The sequence below is a fragment of the Onychomys torridus genome, chromosome 2 (genome assembly GCF_903995425.1).
Source record: "Onychomys torridus chromosome 2, mOncTor1.1, whole genome shotgun sequence".
In the NCBI taxonomy this organism is placed as follows: Eukaryota; Metazoa; Chordata; class Mammalia; order Rodentia; family Cricetidae; genus Onychomys; species Onychomys torridus.
This window is the reverse complement of record NC_050444.1, coordinates 131,233,789-131,253,567: the sequence shown is the minus strand read 5'-3', so window position 1 is coordinate 131,253,567 and position 19,779 is coordinate 131,233,789. Positions and strand designations below refer to the sequence as shown.

At 45.0% G+C, this 19,779-nt stretch overlaps 2 protein-coding genes and 1 pseudogene across 7 annotated transcripts; 1 reads left to right on the top strand and 2 right to left on the bottom strand.

Annotated features, from left to right (window-relative positions):
- Nucleotides 1-5,401: 5,401 nt before the first annotated feature.
- Ccdc163 (coiled-coil domain containing 163) lies at nucleotides 5,402-10,357 on the bottom strand. 6 transcript variants are annotated; one of them, XM_036178947.1, is made up of 11 exons: nucleotides 9,666-10,357; nucleotides 9,503-9,536; nucleotides 9,149-9,336; nucleotides 8,963-9,044; nucleotides 8,561-8,744; nucleotides 8,248-8,315; nucleotides 7,417-7,484; nucleotides 7,019-7,122; nucleotides 6,666-6,673; nucleotides 6,143-6,204; nucleotides 5,594-5,652 (listed from the first exon to the last, which is right to left on the bottom strand). In XM_036178947.1, the coding sequence occupies exons 1-10, from the start codon at nucleotides 9,741-9,743 to the stop codon at nucleotides 6,158-6,160; spliced, it is 861 nt and encodes a 286-aa protein (XP_036034840.1). In that variant the 5' UTR covers nucleotides 9,744-10,357; the 3' UTR covers nucleotides 5,594-5,652; nucleotides 6,143-6,157. The 6 variants fall into 6 exon arrangements, with proteins under 6 accessions (XP_036034835.1, XP_036034837.1, XP_036034838.1 ...); XM_036178942.1 differs by lacking the exon at nucleotides 6,666-6,673 and having other exon boundaries at nucleotides 5,402-5,652; nucleotides 6,143-6,276; XM_036178944.1 differs by lacking the exon at nucleotides 6,666-6,673 and having other exon boundaries at nucleotides 5,402-5,652.
- A 9-nt stretch (nucleotides 10,358-10,366) lies between these two features.
- On the top strand, nucleotides 10,367-18,939 carry Mmachc (metabolism of cobalamin associated C). The gene is made up of 4 exons (XM_036178948.1): nucleotides 10,367-10,529; nucleotides 13,102-13,296; nucleotides 17,066-17,218; nucleotides 18,465-18,939. Exons 1-4 carry the CDS (start codon nucleotides 10,449-10,451, stop codon nucleotides 18,873-18,875), a joined length of 840 nt encoding a protein of 279 aa, XP_036034841.1. The 5' UTR covers nucleotides 10,367-10,448; the 3' UTR covers nucleotides 18,876-18,939.
- On the bottom strand, nucleotides 15,400-16,900 carry LOC118577384 (annotated as a pseudogene).
- Nucleotides 18,940-19,779: the final 840 nt, after the last annotated feature.

Genomic DNA, 19,779 nt, shown 5'->3' with positions numbered 1-19,779 from the left:
AGACCAGGCTGGCCTCGAACTCACAGAGATCCACCTGCCTCTGCCTCCCGAGTGCTAGGATTATAGGCTTGTCTCAAGTCCTGCTAGAGTAGTCTGTGAGGCTGGATCATCTCAGCTAGCTACCTCAAAATTGTCCTGAGCAGTTTGTAGTCTAAAGCCAATCTTTGGGTGGTGCTTTTCAGCTTAGTAGCGTTATGATAAGTTCATGTGGAATCATCATTGTGGGGTCCTATCATCTTTTTGGAGACTTAAAAAGATTGCATTGGGCCGGGCGGTGGTGGCGCACACCTGTAATCCCAGCACTCGGGAGGCAGAGGCAGGTGGATCTTTGTGAGTTCGAGGCCAGCCTGAGATCCAGGAAAGGCTCAAAGCTACACAGAGAAACCATCTCACAAAAAACAACAACAACAACAAAAAAGATTGCATTAGATCAGATTCTTGGTAATTTTTTGTGGGGTAGTTCTCCCTTTTTCTTGGATGCTTATTTGTCCAAAGGTCTTTAAATTCAAGATAATTGTTTTTCTTTTCCTGGAATGACAAAAACAAAACCCTAGGGTTGGGGATTTAGTTCAGTGGTAGAGCGCTTGCCTAGCAAGTTTAAGTGTAAGGCCCTGGGTTCAGTCCTCAGCTCTGGAAAAAAAAGAAAACACAAACCTGCCTCAACCCTAACTTTGGGGAGATTCCAAATCTAATCTTTATCAACTTTGATCTATGGTTTCTTCTGAATGTTTTGTTCTCTCTTCTATAGCTGTTCTATCACCCAGAGCTGTATGTTTTTGTTTTTAAAAAAAGATGTATTTATTTATCATGTATAGTGTTCTGTTTGCATGTATCCCTGTAAGCCAGAAGAGGGTGCCAGATCTCATTACAGATGGTTGTGAGCCACCATGTGGTTGCTGGGAATTGAACTCAGGACCTCTGGAAGAACAGCCAGTGTTCTCTAGCCTCTGAGCTATCTCTCCAGCCCTGTATGTTTTTTTTACAATAGGCATTACGTTCTTTAATTTAGTCCAATGCCTGCCTTTGCTACACCTTCTGCATAATCCAGAAGGGGGGCCATTTTGTTGGGATTTTTTAAACTTTATTTTATTTTTATGTGCATTTGTGTTTTTGCCATGGGAGTTGGGGTCCCCTGAAACTGGAGTTACAGACAGGTGTGAGCTGCCATGTGGGTGCTGGGAATCGAACTCAGGTCCTCTGGAAGAGCAGTCAGTGCTCTTAACCCCTGAGCCATCTCTCCAGCCCCCACCTTTTGTTTTTGTTTTTGTTTTTTTGAGACAGGGTTTCTGTGTAGGTTTGGTGCCTGTCCTGGAACTCATTCTGTAGACCACGCTGGCCTCCAACTCACTGAGATCCACCTGGCTCTGCCTCCCGAGTGCTGGGATTACAGGCTTGGCCACCGCCACCTGGCTCATGAGCCACTGCCACCCGGCTGGGATTATTCTTTGAAAAAGTATTGTTTCTGGGAACAATCTAGTTTACAATCCCTTTTCTTTTTCTTATTATTTATTTATTATATATACAGTATGTATGCCTGCAGGCCAAGAGAGGGCACCAGACGGTTGTGAGCCACCCTGTGGTTGCTGGGAATTGAACTCAGGACCTCTGGAAGTGCAGTCAGTGCTCTTAACCTCTGAGCCATCTCTCCAGCCCCTACAATCCCTTTTTAGGTGACCTTGTTTATCACAACTGAAACAGTTGACGTTTCAACTTTTCTTCAAACCTCTGGAAATCACCTCTCCTATCCAAGTATCATCATAGTTATGAGATTTAATACTGATTGGATCTGTATCTCAGATCCATCCCTCCAAGGGTGCTGATCTTGCCGTTAATGGCCTAATTTACTCTTCTGCATTGTGCATTAGCATTTTCAAAAGCCAGAGATTGTTGGAGCCCATTAGGTTTCCTAGTGGCTGTACCCAGCAGGACTACATAAGAGGTTGATTGGGTACCAGGTGTTTGTAAGGATATAACTAGCAGGGGGGGGGGGGTCTTCTGCTCCACCCCTTGGCATTGGTTATATAGACCTTTGGAATAAAGTTCTGGGCCAGTGGATAAGGATCCATGCCCACCCGAGACTATCCTGTATTTTCTCTCTGTTCTCTCTCCTCACTATTTCTAACTAAGTCTCTTATCCCTCAAACCTCAAGAGTTCCTGGAATAAATAGGTGCTGAATGAAGATGCTGGTCCCCCACAAGAGATTCAATTATTATTTGTCTAGCTTCTGAATTTGGTATCATTCTATTTACTGCTGAAATCAATCTTTGTAAGAAATCAGTGAAGATTTCTTTGGAGCCCTGTATAACTTTTGTAAATGACTGAATTTTCTTTCCTATATCTTCAATTGTGTCCCAAGAATTCAACGCTGCTGTGTGGCATAAAGCCAGGGTGTCATCATATAAAGACTGCCTTTCTACATTAGCATAACCTCCCTCCACAAGAAGTTGGTCTTGGGAGATTTCAATACCTCTAGCCCTACTTCACTGTTCAATGGTCTTAGCCTCATCCTTCCACCAGGTCCTCCATTGTAATTTGAGACCAGCCTCCAAGACTGCTGTAATCAAATTTCTCCAGTCTTGAGGGATAATTCTATTACCAGTTGATCACAAGTTTAACATTTGCTTTATAAAAAGTGAGTGCATGCCATATGAGATTTGTAGCATGAATCTTAAAGGTACTTGTTAATAAAAACAAACCCGAAGCCAGTTATTGGGGTGAATGCTGTAAGATCGGAGAAGCAGAACAAGCCACAGCTATCTCACCTTGCTAGTTCCTCAGGTGATCCTGTTTCCTCAGGCTGGAAGCTTCTGAGTCCTCGTCCCAATGGCTCTCAGCTGAACTGTGCTGCTCCAAAGCCTGAATACTTTTCCAGTTAAATGCTTAACTAACTACATGCTTTACTTACTTAGTTCCTGGTCCTCATGCCTTATGTACCTTTTTCTTTCTGCCCCAACTCCCTGGGAATAAAGGTTGGGTTTCTGGGATTAAAGGCGTGGGTCACTATATTTAGCTGTTTCTGAAGTGGCCTTGAACTCAGAGATCGGCTAGCTCCGCCTCCCAAGTGCTGGGATTAAAGGCGTGTACCACCACTGCCCAACTTCTGCTAAGGCTTGCTCTGACCCATTTTCTAGCCAGCATTTCTGGCTCTGTTCTAGTGGCTGTCTGTTCTCTGACCCCAGATAAGTTTATTTCGGGAAACATACAATATTTTGGGGAACACAATACCACCACAGAGATTATCACTTCTTTGAATCTCCTCAAATCTAACATTTGCACAGGAGTCCATTCAGCTGTTACACAGTCTGGAGGATATGAATCTTTTGGCAGTTCCTGTAAGGTTACTGGATAAATTAAGGTTGGCTGTTTGAAGGCCTTAGGCTGTTGCCCTATAACCTTATAATACAATGTTGAGATTGGTTCACCTTTGAATTCCTCTGTCTGGGTCTGGACATCTCTACAATCTGTTTTAACAAGTTTTTCTAAAGCTTTTATCTTGGCACTCATATTAACCAACTTTTTTAATGATAAAACAGAAATGATCAAACAAAAATTTATAATTGACATTACATAAATCCGTCTACATTATCCTCTCATTTAATTGTTCCATTTTCAAACCATCTAGCATATTATCAAACAGAGATCATTGTAAAAATGTTTCTCTTTTTTTTTTTTCTTTTTTTTTTCAAGACAAGGTTTCTCTGTAGCTTTGGAGGCTGTCCTGGAACTCACTCTGTAGACAGGCTGGCCTCAAACTCACAGAGATCCACCTGCCTCTGCCTCCCGAGTGCTGGGATTACAGGCATGTGCCACCACTGCCCAGCCCTCATTTTTTAATGTAAGAAAAAAAAACTCTTTTTTTTTTTAAACTAATTTCCCCCCTTTTAAGAAATCCCAATTAGGGACTAGAGATATGGCGCAGTGGTTAAGAGCACTGGCTGCTCTTCCAGAGGTCCTGAGTTCAATCCCAGCAGCCCACATAGTGGCTCACAGCCATCCATAATGAGTTCTGATGCCCTCTTCTGGCTTACAAACATACATGTAGGCAGAACACTGTATACATAATAAATAAATCTTAAAAAAAAAAAAATCCCAATTGACTCACCAAATCTGCTGACAATGATGATTCAGAAGATGGTGAAGTAAGGCAGCTACCTGGTGTGGTAGCAGCCCCAAGAAGGGGGTCCAGGGAAAGGCACAACCCACCAAGAGAGGGAAGACGCCAAAAGCCAGCCATCTGCACTGAGGAATATGCAAAAGCGGCTAACTCCTGTGGCTTCTGGAGCCCAAAAGCCTATGGAGTTTGCTGCAGATATCCTGCAACAGAAACTTGCAGGGTAGTGACTCTGACCACGTGCAGCTCCAGTACAAACAGAATATCACTACAGGTTAGAGAGATGGCCCAGCAGTTAAGAGCACTTGCTGCTCTTCCAGAGGACCAGAGTTTGATGCCCAACATCCATATGGCAACTGAAAACCATGTGTAACTCCAGTTCAAGAGGATCTGATGCCCTCTTCTGGCCCCTCAGGACACTACACACAGGTGGCACATAGACATACATGCAGACAGAATTCCCATACACATAAACTAAGAAAATAGTTTTTTTTTAATGAAAGTAGATTTTGAATCATGGAATTCTTCATTTCTTCATAAGAGTTATAGCAAACCAGGTGGTGGTGGTGGTGGTGGTGGCGCATGCCTTTAATCCCAGGACTCAGGAGGCAAGAGGCAGGCGGATCACTGTGAGTTCAAGGCCAGCCTGGTCTACAAAGTGAGTTTCTGGAAAGGCACAAAGCTACACAAAGAAACCCTGTCTTGAAAAACCAAAAAAAGAGTTATAGCAAAAACTACTTTTTGGCTAGGTATGACAGTGCACACCTATAATTGCAGGACTAGGAAGGCCGAGGCAGGAGGATCTCTGTGAATTGAAGGCCAGCCTGGTCTACATAGCAAGTTTCAGGATAGCCAGGGCTACATACAGAGACCCTATCTCAAAAGAAATAAATAAAGGATTTGGAGATTTTGTTTGTTTGTTTACTTGTTTTTGAAGATGACTCAATTTCAGAGGAGAAGCCTACTGCAAACATACAGGCTGGGCTGCTAAGGATGAGGAAGTATAAAGAATCTGGACTAAGCCTCAACAAGCAGGAGGACAGTGTGACTCTCTAGATCTAGTACCCTCCAGAGTATCACACTCTCCTCTACACACTCATCAACACAGCCTCAGGCCAACATCCTAACCCATTCTACTATCAGAAGAGGAGAACTACACCTGAGCTTGTAGTCAACGGTGTAGCTATAAATGTCAGACTTCAGAGGCAGAGGTCCCGGAAGCAGTTAGGTAACAAGAAGGAAACATACGGCTGAGCTGATCCCATGGGGGTGAAGAAAAACACATCAGGGAGAGTTACGCCACTTTATTTGAAATTAGCTGGGGAGCAGGAATGGCTGGACAGTGAGATGCCTCAGTAAAGAGGGCACATACCAGAGGGGATGAGAAGACTGTCTTGATGGATTCATCTCATTCTTACAAGTCCTTACAGCTCACTCTGGAAGATCTTGGGGCCTTGAAAGAACAGATCCTCTTGCCCAAGACTCTGGGCATGGGACTGAAAGCTGCTGGGTTCCAGGTTAGAAAAGGAGTTCTGGAGTTCTAAGAGGAAGGAAAATGAGAAACAAACCATTAGCCAGACTGTGATATGCATAAAACCAGGCCCTGGACCTTCCTGGAAAGGACACACAGGCCTGGTTTGTATGTACCCATTCTATGGTGGTTTCTAACTACCTGTTTCTGTCCCCCAACTGCAATGAAGTGAGTTAATGAAGAATGTAGTGGCACATGTCTATAATCCTAGCACTCAAGAACTTGAGGCAGGAAGATTTTGAGCTCAGGAGCAGGCTGGGCTCTATGGCAAGCCTGAGCTACAAAGGAAAACCTGGCCTTTAAATAAATATTAAATAATAATTACTTTGGCTTCTCTTCAAATATTTTGCCTTTCACTAAATAAAGATTAAATAATAAAGTAGCTTAACTCTCCCAGACATATCACATGGGTAGATGGACTCACACAGAAAAAGACAAAGGATTAAACAGCTGCATTCAGGCACCATTCAGATTCGGCCTCTCCCAGATTTGTCCTTACCCAGGTCTAGTTTCTTTAAAAGTTCCCAGCTATGGTCACAGTCTGGAAGACTGACTTCAGAGCTAGATGAAGAAAGAGACATGGCGAAGATGTTGGCCATAGGCAGCTTAGATTGCCAGGCATGAACAGACGTCCTAAAAAGAACAATTAGAGGCAGAGATGGTGATGGATCTAGGACCCTCTTCCAGCATAAAACTGTCTTCCTTTCTGAGGTCAAGCCTCTGGACTCCCACCTCACTCACCCAATTATCTTTCAGACATATAAAGATATATCCCAACTCTGAATCAAATGACAAATGCCTAACACTGGAGCCAGCAGGATGGCTCAGCTGATAAACATGCCTGACATCAAGGCTAAGGTTGATCCTGAGAACCCATATGGTAGAAGTGATTCCTACTGGTCCTCTGACCTCCACATGTACTTCATGGTACATACATGCCCATACATATGCAGACTAAATAAATAAATAAAATGCAAACAAATTTTTTTTTTATTAATGCAGGTGAGCATAACAGTACACACCTGTTATTCTGTACTCAGGAAGCAAAGACAGCAGGTTGGTGAGTTTGAGGCCATCTGGGCTACCCAGTGGAAATCATCTCAATAAAATAAATAAGTAAGTAAGTAAATAAATAAATAAATAAGACTGAATCTGGTAACATATACCTGGAACACCTGAACTTGAGAGGTAGAAGGAGGATCAGGAGTTCAAGGACAGCCTAGGTTAGAATGCCCAATGTTGTTCTTATTAATAAAACCCCAGATACTCAGACCAACCACCCCAACCAATCCTGGCCAAACTCAGGATAGCTGAACTTTGCTAGACCTCTATGACACAAGCCCCCTCTACTGCCCCAGCACACACAACTTCTGACCTGAGGAAGTAGGGCTCCTCCTTCTGGGCATCAGGGGCCTCTGTCCTGGTAGCCTCCAAGGTCTGAACCTTGCCCTTCTGGTCACTCTGTAGGTGTTCCAGCGTCTGCCAGACCATGGTGCAGAAAGAGACTAAATCTCTCCCATTCCAAGGGAGACTCCCTCCCACAACCCCCCACCTCCTCAACACCGGAAAGCCTTCCTGCGGCAAGGACAGTGACTCGGGTAAGCAGCAAAGAGACTGGGAAGAACTGTTTGGAAGGGAATCAGCATGGGGGAGAACGATGGGAAGAGAGATGGGGTGGAAGAAGATATCTAGGCCTTTCTGTGGAGCAGGACAGACAGGAAGGATGGGGACTCCATAAAGAAATATGTGGAAACTGGTCTAACCCTGTCCTACCTTCCAGCTTCGGGCTTGAACCTGGCGCCCTTCAGCTATCTGTTCCAGCAACAACTCCTGGTGTTGGCCTGAAAATGAGCCGGAATATACGGGGCACCATTCACCAAAGTCATTCCTTCTTCACTGCCTTGTAATTGGACTAGCAGTAGAAACTTTTTTTTTTAATTGGTTTTTCTAGACAGGGTTTCTCTGTGTGTAGCTTTGGTGTCTGTCCTGGGCCTCACTCTGTAGACCAGGCTGGCCTCGAACTCACAGAGATTCCCCCTGCCTCTGCCTCCCAGATGCTGGGAATTAAAGGTGTGCACCACCACCACCTGGCTGGCAGTAGAAACTTAGACAACATGTTCTGGTCCAGCGGCTGGAAAGATTCAAAGCTGATAGGAGAGACTAAATTCATACCATGAGAAAAAAAGAGCAATATAAAAATATTTTGCCAAAGGCTAGGGGTGTAGCCTGTGGTGAAGCACATGCTTAGCGAAGTACAAAGCATCACACAATACACAAATCACACAATACACAAATCACACAATACACAAATCACCATTTGCCTAGCCAGGGGTTGGTGCCATATGCCTTTAATCCCAGCACTTTGGAGGCGGAGGCAGTGGATTTCTGTGAGTTCAAGGCCAGCCTGGTCCACATAGTGAGATCCAGGACAGCCAGGGCTATGTAGAGACCCTGTCTCAAAGAATAAAAAAATAAAAATTAAAGAAAAAATATTTTGCCAGACTTTTCAATAGCTCAAACAGGCAGAGGTATGGTCAGTTACTAGAAGAACAAGAAGATATTCCAGAAATAGGGACAAAGGAATACTCTCAATCTTTTACTTACTCAGCTGGTCTCGAAGCAACTTCAGTTCCTCCCGAAGAATCTCTGACTCTTCCCACAAAAGCTGGTGCCTACATGAGTGACAGCAGTATCATTCTAAAATCAATGACAACCCACAGTGGCTGGGGACAAAGTCTCACTGAGTGGCTCTAGTCGGCCTGTAACTCAATATGTGGAACAGGTTGGTCTCAAACTCAGAGATCTGCCAGCCTCTGCCTCCTGAGCACTAGGATTAAAGGTGTTTGACACCAGAAAATAAATCTTAAATAAATAAGGAAAAAAAAAAAAAAAAGACAAAGTCTTGCCCATCACTTACTCAGTCCGGAGCTCTTGGTGAAAGCCATTGGTACTACTGGACTTCCCTGGTCTTGTTCTCATTTGGGTTTGGACTAGCTCTTGAACCTGGTTCCGAAGGCCCTGCAGTTCCTTTCTCAACCCTTCTAGGCGTTGCTCCAGAAGGACTCTCCCTTTGGGGCCCTCCTGAAGCAATTTCAGTGATGCTGCAATGGGACAAGTGAAGGCGAACTGATCTAAGCTTCACACATGAGCCCAGGCACTACTTGCAAATCAAAACAAGTACACATACAAAAGCTACATAGCCAAACTGTGGGCGCATATACAAAGTCTTGTGAGGCTGAAGAGATGGCTCTGCCTCACAAACAAAAGTTGTATATAGATCAGCAGTAAAGCATAGCTCAGTAAAGAATTGGCCCAGTACCTTCTAGAGCACTGATCTTCTTCATCTGCTGCTCCCGATCCTTCAACAGGCTCTGCACAGCACCCCTTAGTGCGGCAGTCACCTATCCAAGGAGAGAAAACCCAGAAACTACTTTCTAAGCTGTTTTTCTAGCTCCTAATAATATTCTCTCACATTGCCACCATATACAAACACCTAATTCCTCACCTGAGCCTGAGACTGAAGCTGGGATCGGAGCTTAGTAACTTCATTCCAGAGAGAAGATGAGCTGTGAGATTCAGTGCAGCTCAGTCTCTCTCCAAGAACCGGAGTCTTTAGAGGCCAAGGCTGATTAGCTTGGGCCCCTGGCTGTGGAGGCAAATGATGAGGTGAAATCCAGGTGTCAGCCAGGTCCCCTATTGAAGGAATAAGGAAGGGACAAGAGCAGGGTCTGTCTGTGTAGGAAATCAAAGTTTCAGAAGGGAAGTAGCTGGAATTTGTACGGAATTATAGGTGATACAGGCAGGCACTGGAAGAACGGCCTTGAAAAAAGAAAAGGCTGGGAGAAAGGACAACACTTACCTGTAGAGGAAACTCGAAGAGGATACAAATTCTGCTACAAAAGAAAACAGTTCCGCAAACCAGTGAGCTCTCAGTGTCCTTTAATCTACGCCCTAGCCTAGTCTCCCAGTGGGGAAAGGAGAATTCCGGGAGGTCGGGAGGGAAGGCGCTTGTGCCTCCTCACCTTAATCCGGGCCATATTTTCATCAGTTGAAGTGAGAACTGCATGCAGCTGATCAGACCAGCTAGGGCTCCTATTCATCCTGGAGGACTGAGGACTGCGTCTCTGACTTCCTGCTCTTGCTCTCCCACACCAAGACACCCGCGGTATAGCCCAGGACAGGCCACAGTGTTAGATGGAGAGAGGAAAGTGGGAGTGGGACATTAAGGCTACAGACACAGTACCACAGCAAAACTGCGAATCTGGAACTAGGGAACGGAGTTCTTGGGGAAGTGGGAAAAAATAGAATACTCTAAAACACAGATATCAAGTGAGGGTAGAATGAGCCGAATCTTGGTTGAAACCTCCCCAAATCAAGGACGTTAGCACAATCTCCACGTCAAGTCTGTATCAGCCACCACTACCGCCCGTGAGTTCAAACTCTGGTAGGCGGAGAATGAAATTTAAGAGCGGGTGCCGCAGCGCCACCCGGGAAACTGAGTCCGCTTCCGGCGGAGACAACAGGCAATAGAGGGCGGAAATACGTCTCCCTGGAAGCGCCCGGTACGTTCATACACACACCTCCCCGTGAAGCCTGTCGGGACACGGAGTCGTACAGACTCTGTTAAGTTTGGGCTCCAAGGACCAAACGAACTACTGTACAAAGATGCATCGCGCAGAGTCCATTGAAGCCGTTTACTTGGCCTTTACCTCCTGGGAAATGTAGTCCGGCTCGTCTTAACGCCTAGAAGCCCAAGTTAACTATAAGACTCCAGTTCCCAGCAAGCTCAGCGTTCAGCGTGCGCTATGGAGCCGCGTGTCGCAGAACTGAAGCAGAAGATTGAGGACACTTTGTGTCCTTTTGGCTTCGAGGTTTACCCCTTCCAGGTTGGTTTGTCTTCCCTGTGGTTCTAGGGCCAGCTGTATGATTGACCTTGGCGCCAAAAGTGTGAGGCTTTCTTATCCAACCCAAGCTCCTACCGCGGCCATCTAATGACCCGGTCTCCGGGTCGTGATGTGAAATGGGGCTTGTTAAAAAGGTAGAGAAACAGACACGTTTGCCCTATTACCTCTTTATGATGTCAAACAAATGAATTGGATTCAACCCACGATACCTGACTTCTTATCTCCGTAATTTACAGAAAAAAAAAAGTCCCCCTGTGGGGCCGGAATCACCAGACGCTTCCAAAGGAACTAGGAGAGGTCAAAGTTTGGAAGGTTGGCATGGCTCTGTATTAGGTCATTTGAAGAGAGAAGAGAATTCCTGATGTTGAACAAGACACAATTGGCTAGTTTGTTCCGTCAGCCAACAGAAGGCTAATTCATGATGTTGCTAGCAGCCTTCAGTACCGGACCGAGCATAGAAATTCCTCTCGCTCGCCTGGTACAGAACTCTCTGTCACCTCCATCCCTCTCCACCCCACCCGGCCCCGCCCTATCCCGCAATACTGAGTGAACAAGATATGCTTAGGACACAAACCTAAATTAAAATCATCCTGAGTCCTTTGACCTATCTTAAGAGACTTCCCGTTTCTCACCCATTCCGTTGAGCTGTCCACAGCAAGACTTAGAATAAGATACTACAGAGAAGTAAGTAAATCTAGCTTGAAAGCACTTGCAGGGGGAAGAGACTTGAAGCCGAACCTCTGGAGGATGTAGCTCAGTGACAGAGCTCTTGACCACTGTGCTTGAGGTCTTAGGTTCGAGCCCCAAATTGAGGAAAAAGGATGAAACTGACAGCTGAAGCCGGGACTCAGTGATAGAGTGCTGGCCAAGCCCCAGTTCCAAAACATGGATTGGGGGCGGGGAGATGGCGCAGCAGTTAAGAGCACTGACTGCTCTTCCAGAGGACCAGGGTTCAATTCCCAGCACCTAAAATGGCAGCTCACAACTGTCTGTAACTCCCAAGTTCTGACACCCTCACACAGATAAACATGCAGGCAAAGCACTAATGCAAATACAAATAAATGAATTATTTTTTTAAAAATTAAAGATCGATTGAAAGGAGGGAGGGTTATTGAAAGGAGGCAGTGATGGATGGCAGATAGGGGAAAAAACAGGAATGTCTATGTGAGGTCCAGGTATGGTGGCAGAAGACTTTGGCCCCAGCACTCTGGAGGCAGAGACTTGGATACCAGCCAGGACTATATAGTGAGACCCTATCTGAAAAGTGTGTGTGTGTGTGTGTGTGTGTGTGTGTGTGTGTGTGTGTGTGTGAGAGAGAGAGAGAGAGTAGGAACTAGTGCACTAAACAGTTAGCTGTGGCTCTGCCTGTCGTAAGGCTACTCTCCTCAGTCCTACAGCCAACAGCCGCCATGAGTGTCCCCTGAATCTTCAAGCTCATAGATTTTTAGCCCAACAACCTATCCTGTATCCCAGAACACTTCTCTCATGAGGATTACTATAATCTCCTGGCTGCCATCTTGGATCCATTCCATCCTCTACACTGCAACCAGATCTTTCTAAACTGTCAGGTCACTTTACTCTTTTTTTGTTTGTTTGTTCATTTGTTTTCGAGATGGGGCTTCTGTGTAGCTCTGGCTATTCTGGATCTCACTCTGTAGCCCAGGCTGGTCTCAAACTCAGATCCGCCTGCCTCTGCCTCCCGAGTGCTGGGATTAAAGGCGTGTGCCACCACCGCCCAGTACTTTACTATTTTAAGTTAAATGACTCCTCATTGTCACCAAATTGGGAGTCATAGTTTTTAAGTTGGTATTTAAGGTCAGGCACATCCTCACTCCTATAATCTCTCTAGATAGTCTGCTCTTCTCAAATGCACTTAGTACAGTTGTTTTCTTTTTTTCTTTTTCTTTTTTTTTTTTTTTTTTTTTTGAGACAGGGTTTCTCTATGTGGCCCTGGCAGTCCTAGAACTCACTCTGTAAACCAGGCTGGCCTGAAACTCAGAGATCCACCTGCCTCTGCACCACCCCACCCCCTCCCCAGTGGTGGGGTTAAAGGTGTATGCCACCACAGCCCAGTGGGCTGAGTGCATTTCTACTGGCAAGGCTACATAGTGAGACCCTGTCTCCAATAAATAAACAAACAGCAGATTCTCGTGCATATTTATTTATTTGTTTTTTGAGACAGGGTTTCTCAGGGTAGCTTTGAAGCCTGTCCTAGAACTCACTCTGTAGACCAGGCTGGCCTCGAACTCACAGAGATCCACCTGCCTCTGCCTCCTGAGTACTGGGATAAAAGGCGTGTGCCACCACTGCCTGACCAATTGTCACTTTCTATTCTAGTTTGTTTATAAACTCTTTCCCAAACTAACTCCTTGTCAATTGCAGACAGATTGCCCATATGAGGTTAATATGCATACATAGCATCAGTGAAGATTCTTTGAATGAATAAAATGGAGATGGGTGTAAAATGTATGAAACTTTGAATACAAAGCCAAGGCATGGGCCTAGTTAAGGCCCAAGCTGCTTGCCAACCAGACCTGAGCTTTCTGTGTTCCAGGTGGCGTGGTACAATGAACTCCTGCCTCCAGCCTTCCACTTGCCCTTCCCAGGACCAACGTTGGCCTTCCTGGTACTAAGCACACCTGCTATGTTTGACAAAGCCCTCAAACCCTTCTTGAAGAGCTACCACCTCCAACCACCGAGAGACCCAGTGGATCAGTGCGTGTCCTACCACCTGAGGAATGTTAGGGAGGTAAGGCTCAACTTCCCTTCAGCTCCCAAGCCTCCATCTGCTTCCCTGTTGATCAAACTCAGTGCAGGATCTAGACTTAGGGCTAGGAGCTATGCCATTATGTAACTTCTTCCTATTCTGCTTTCTCACAACCAGGTTTTACCCTTTCCTTTAGCAGACACCCCCACCTGAAATCAGTTTCGTAGAGTGACTACACTGATGGACAACTGTATGAACCTCAGGCTAGTCTGAATACGTACTGGAATACGAGTAATACATCTTTTTTTTTTTTTTTTTTTTTTTTTAAACCAAGGAAAATACTTTATTTACTATTTCTGAAGTTTTCAGCATCTGTAACATGCACAGGTCAAGTGTAAATAACTGAACAGAAAGCACAATTCTTTGAAAAGCCTTCATCAATCACTAGTACTTCCTAGCCTATTGACAATCCCACAGAGTTTAAAATTTTACAGTTACACTCATTTACTTAACTTACTGTGTAAGTACATGTGTGTGCAGGGGGAATACATGCATGTCATGGTACATGTGGGAGCCAGTTCTCTCTTCCACCACGTGATTGAACAGGCTTGGCAGCAGGTGCCTTAACCTGCTGGAGCATATCACTGGTCTTCCTGAAGAAGTTTAAATCGTAAAAAGAAGAGCGTATAGTAGACCTTCAGAACTTAGTTATTTGTGTCTATAAATTTCTCTGAACAGAGGTTAACTACATGCCAGGAACCCACAAAGCCTGGAAGGATGCTTTGTTCTCCAGGTTTTCATTAGGTCAGTTTGGTTATGTCCACCCTCAAAGATGTTCCGCTTTTCCCTTTACAGACCTGTGTTGACAGGTCACTAATGATGTCATCTCACACATTGAGGGTTGGCTTTGTGGAGACTGGCCTGTTCCAGTCCTCTACCTCCTCTGTGAGATCCCTGATCAACATCAGCAGTCTACCTTATTATAGGGCACACATGCCTCAGAGCTGTTTCCTAAGTCAGGAGCATGTCCCGTGACCAGAAGCTGCCCCCACAGCATATCTGGGACATGCTTTCCTTGCATAGGCATTTGACCAGTCCCAAGTCCTGAAGTGGGCCCAGCATATCTGCTCCATGGCTGCATTGTAGGCAGGGCAGCAAGGCACGCTTGTGGCACCAAATCTTGGCAAGTGTGAGGTAGGGTCAGCACAGTGATGTTCAAAGCTTGACACCAGATGGGCAGACGGTATCCAGGTCCTCCATGCCTGTGCACACGAGTGGTTCTGGAGCACACAAACACCAGGAAAGCAGACGGTGACACGGCACAGTGGCATGGTGCAGTCCCACAGTGTAGACAAGGAGCACAGAAGCTTTGGGTGTAGACTCTTTCAGATGACAGATGTGTTTGATTCCAAATGCATACGGCTATCCAAGGGCTGGACACTGGGCACTGGAGACATTATAGACAGGTGAAGGGAACCATTGCATTTGATTTGTAAATCTAATTTATCACTCAAGAAGAAGTATTTCTCATAGAAAATGTCCTTTTAGATATAATAAAATATATTAAAAAAAATAAGAAACTTCTCAGGAGGCAGCATCCAGGCCTAATAATAACCTTATTAGAAGTAAGACTGGCCCACCAGCTTGTAAACAGTTTGGAATGAACCTGCTGGATTACATCCTGTGCCATCCCTGTGCAAATTGCAACAATGTCTTCTAGAGAAAATTTTAAAAAATCTATTAAATCTAGAGATCTGAAAATTCAAAACTATCAATCTTGAATACCAAGATTAAAAGCAATAGGTTCTCTGACAAGGCCATCTTCATCAGGGCACGTTTTTAACAGTGTGGACTTGTATAAGAGATCCATCACTCTGCAGACACAGATGATATTTCGAAGCATAATTACAATGTGACTCCACAGCTTTGGAAACCGCTGGTGCTCACCTTGACATCATGAACTCAACAGCATGCTCTCAGCCCTGCCAACAGGTTCTATGTTGCGTTCTGTAAAGACAAGTCATGCAGGCATCTCCTAAAGCAATAGCTCTGATGACACATCCCTAGCATCCTGAGGAGCTTCTCCACTTCTGCTCGTCAGCCATTGCAGCTTTTAAGCCGAGTAAGGATTTGTTTCATGAATGGACGAGGAAGACTTCTGAAGTCAGCAACAAATGTACACAGCAACCAACCCAGTTGTCTCCTTTCAGGGTACATCTTGTCTTACCCTCCATGTATCTGATTTTTCACTTAGAAAGGGCCACGTTTCCCACCTGTGACCACTGGTCGTGCATATTCTACAAAGTCATCTATAAGGACAGGACAAGCTCTTTCATCGTAGTGAGACAAATCATCTGCAATCATGTTTCCAAAATCTAGGAGAAGGTTCCAAGTATCCCTTGGAATTGATCTTTTGTGATGTTCCAACAGAAGTGTGTTCCAAAGATCTAAAAATTTAAACCTTCCAGACAATACTAACTTCCAATATGCAACAGCCATTTCTAAATCTATGGGACCCACAGTGTAAGGCTAAGATGATTAATCTTGTCCTGCTTGTAAGTCTCCATCCTGATCCCTGAGGAAGAACATTAAGTGAGATCTACATTCAACTCATCTTAATGATGTAAAGTGCTCACACTGGGAAATGGAGAAGAACCTAAACCCTTTTGCCCAGGGTTCTTAGCAAAGGTAAAGGTGAACTGGTAAAAGTCTTTAAACTTGGCTGAGCCCTTAAGCTCTTGCTCCAGCTTGGGAAGAAGAGCTTTCAGTTTCTCTGTGCTACCACACCCCAGCTCTGTCATGCCATCCACAAATTCCTTTTTGCTAAATTCACATTGAGTGGCAGCCCTGAACTTCCATGCTACGACCAAAACACTAATACTGGCAGGGTCCAGGTCAGATCATCACAGAACTGCTGAATTCCATCAACTCCAATTTTGTTTTCAACCTGTGGGTCTTTGTACCTTCCATACAGCTGCTCCAGCTTCTTCTGGTCCATAGACTTCCTGCTCTTCATAGACTCTCGGTGCAACGCCTCTGGGTTTTGGAAGAAGCTGTCTGTAGCCTTGTCTAGTTTCCACTCATTCTGTGTCAGGCAGAAAATAGCAGTTTTCTGGATAGCCTGGGTGCATGCCACGAATTGGTGGACTTTGTCCTTCTGAGTTGATTTAAGATTATGCTTACATCTCACTTGTCATTGAGTAATACATCCTTTAGGCATTGTTCACTCTTCTTTGCTCTATGCTGTCTTTGGAGCCTTTTGAAGGCAGAACAGTATTTCCCAGCCTGTACTCATTTATATGCACATAAATTTGTACATATTTGTATACAAGGCCAATAACTCCTGATAATGGACGCCTCTGAGTGAAGTCTTTTGTATTTCCCTTCAAGCACATGCCCTTCTGAAGAGGGCAGAGGAACTTCAACTTCCTTCACTTAGTAGTGTCTTAGGTTAAAGTTGTGTTTTCCCTTCAAACAGGGCTTTTAATGGAGAATCCCAGCAGTAAGGAGGTAGAGGCAGGAGGATTACCTTTGGCTATACATAGCAAGTTCAAGGCCATTCTGACCCTGTCTCAAAAAACCAAGCCATGATTTATGAGAACAGGACCATGTTAATACACAACTTAGGCCTTTGCAGAACAGTCATGACTCCCATCATGCTCTTTAGTTTTTTTGTTTTTTTTTTTCTTTTTCCTGAGCTGAGGACCGAACCCAGGGCCTTGCCCTTGCTAGGCAAGCGCTCTACCACTAAGCTAAATCCCCAACTCCCATCATGCCATCATGCTAACAGGAGCCCCTTATTCTGTTCCAGAAGTTTCCAGAACTGCAAATGGAAGTCATTGCTGACTATGAGGTCCACCCCAACCGGCGCCCTAAGATTCTAGCCCAGACCGCAGCCCATGTGGCAGGTGCTGCTTACTACTACCAACGACAGGATGTGGAAGCTGACCCATGGGGGACTCAGGTTAGAGAATACATGTGAATGAATGAGTGGGGATTGAGAGAGAAAAAGAGTAAAGCCCCACCCCAAGTATTTCTATGAGGTCCCATGGTCCTTCACCTTCCTTTGATGAAGTTGGTACATAACTCAGAACAACTATGGTCCTGACAAATAGTTCACCTGTTTCCTGGTAAAGCTCCTTTACCTGCTTTCTGGTTTATCTGAGGATGTAACAGTTCAAAAAGTCTGGTCCCTTTTAGTGTTTTAAAAATATTTACTGTGTGTGCACGAATTTATAGATGTCAGAGTATAATTGCAGGAGTCAGTTCCACCATGTGGGTCCTTGGGGATGAACTGAGGTTGTTAGGCTTGGCTGCACATACCTTCACTCACTAAGTCATCTCACCAACTTCCTGGTCTGTTTTTTGTTTTGAGACAAGATCACTCTACATCTCTGGCCGTCTTAGAACTCATTTTGTAGACTAAGTTGCTGGCCTTGAACTTACAGAGACCCATCTTGTCTTGCCTCTGCCTTCTGAGTGCTGGGTTGTATGCCACCATTACCCAGCTTGCCTGCTCTGTTTTTGTGTTCTTGTTCTTGTGTTACATGGCTGTCTGAGGAAAATCCAAAGGCAAAGTAGTGATCAGGAGAGACTAATACTGGATCTGAGATGCTGCCTGAGGTCATAATTCTATGAATAGGTGGTCAAGAAGAGGACAGGGTCAGTGAGATGGAGGTAAAGGCACTGTGTACCACATGAGCATACCAACCTGAGTTTGATCTCTGGAACCCATGTAAAGGTGAGAGAGAACCAAATCCATGAAATTGTCTTCTGATCCCCAATAGACACATTCATATATACACAATAGATTTCTTTAAAAATGAGGGAAAGAGCCAGGCAGTGGTGGCACACACCTTTAGGGGAACAGAGACCCATCTTGTCTAAGGCCAGCCTGGTCTACAGCCAGGGCTACAAAGAGAAACCCTGTCTCAAACACACACACACACACACACACACACACACACACACACACACACACACACGCACGCACGCACGCACGCACGCACGCACGCACAGGCAGAGGCTTCTGCGTGAAATCTGTGTGCATTGAGTGGGAAATATGTGAACAAAACTAGAGCTGCTGGCATGAAGGCAAAAACACTCACACACATAAAAGTAAATCGAAGAAAGCAAGCTTGCAATAATGGGAGTTGGACCGAGTGTCAAAATGACCTCTGTAACCCTCCTCTTCTTTGTCCTCTCCCCAGCACATAGCAGGTGTGTGCATACACCCCCGATTTGGGGGCTGGTTCGCTATCCGAGGAGTAGTATTGATGCCAGGGATTGAAGTACCAAATCTGCCACGCAGAAAGGCCCCTGACTGTGTGCCTACAAGAGCTGACCGCATCACTCTGCTCGAAGGCTTCAATTTCCACTGGCGTGACTGGACTTACCGGGATGCTGTGACTCCTGAAGAACGTTACTCAGAAGAACAGAAGATCTACTTTTCTACCCCACCTGCCCAACGCTTGGCCCTATTAGGCTTAGCCCAGCCCTCAGAACACCCTAGCACTACACCTGAGCATCCCAGTTCCATGCTTACCAAGCCCCAGAATCCCAACAGAGCACGAAGCTGGCTTAGCCCCAGTGTCTCACCACCTGTATCCCCGGGCCCTTGATACCTTCTTCCCTGTGAGATCCCACTTATGTTAGATTTATTTTGGGTAAAACTTGGGTTTTAAAAAAGCACTTTTGTTTTTGTTTTTTCTTTCTTTTTTTTTTTTTTTTTTTTTCAGAGCTGGGGACTGAACCCAGGGCCTTGTGCTTGCTAGGCAAGCGCTCTACCACTGAGCTAAATCCCCAACCCTGCTTTTGGTTTTTCAAGACAGGGTTTCCCTGTAGTCTTGGTGCCTCTCCTGGAACTCTCTGTAGACCAGGCTGGCCTCCAACTCAAAGAAATCTGCCTGTCTCTGCTTCCCAAGTGCTGGGATTAAAGACATGTGCCACCACCCTATTAAAAAAAAAAAAAAAAAAAAAAAAGCACATTTTATTTGAGTATTATTTCCTGATAATAGCTCTTCAAAGAGGCAAGAGTCACTTTACCTATCCACTCTTGGCTTCTTTTACAGCTGTATCTGGCTATAGGTTACAGCTGCAGGATTTCTGGGGAGGAATTTGCTTCTCTTTCTGCCATGAATCCTGCAGAAATGGCAGAAGGGAAGGATGGTCCAAGACAACTACAGAGTCCTACTGGTCATGTGCATACCCAACACTAATCCTCGGTGATCTTCTTGAAGTGATGACGTTTTTGTTGTTTTTTATTTTTTGATCTGAGGATCGAACCCAGGGCCTTGCGCTTGCTAGGCAAGCGCTCTGCCACTGAGCTAAATCCCCAACCCTGAAGTGATGACTTTTTAAAGTCTTTGTGTTTGTTAGCAGCACCCAAAAGTTAATCTGTCAAGTTTTTTTTTTTTTCCAAAGCTTTGGCTTTGAAACTATAATATACAAACAGTAAAGTTTTCCTCAAAAAATAAGACTTTACATTGGTCAAGACGAACCACATGCCAAGGCAGACTCAAAATC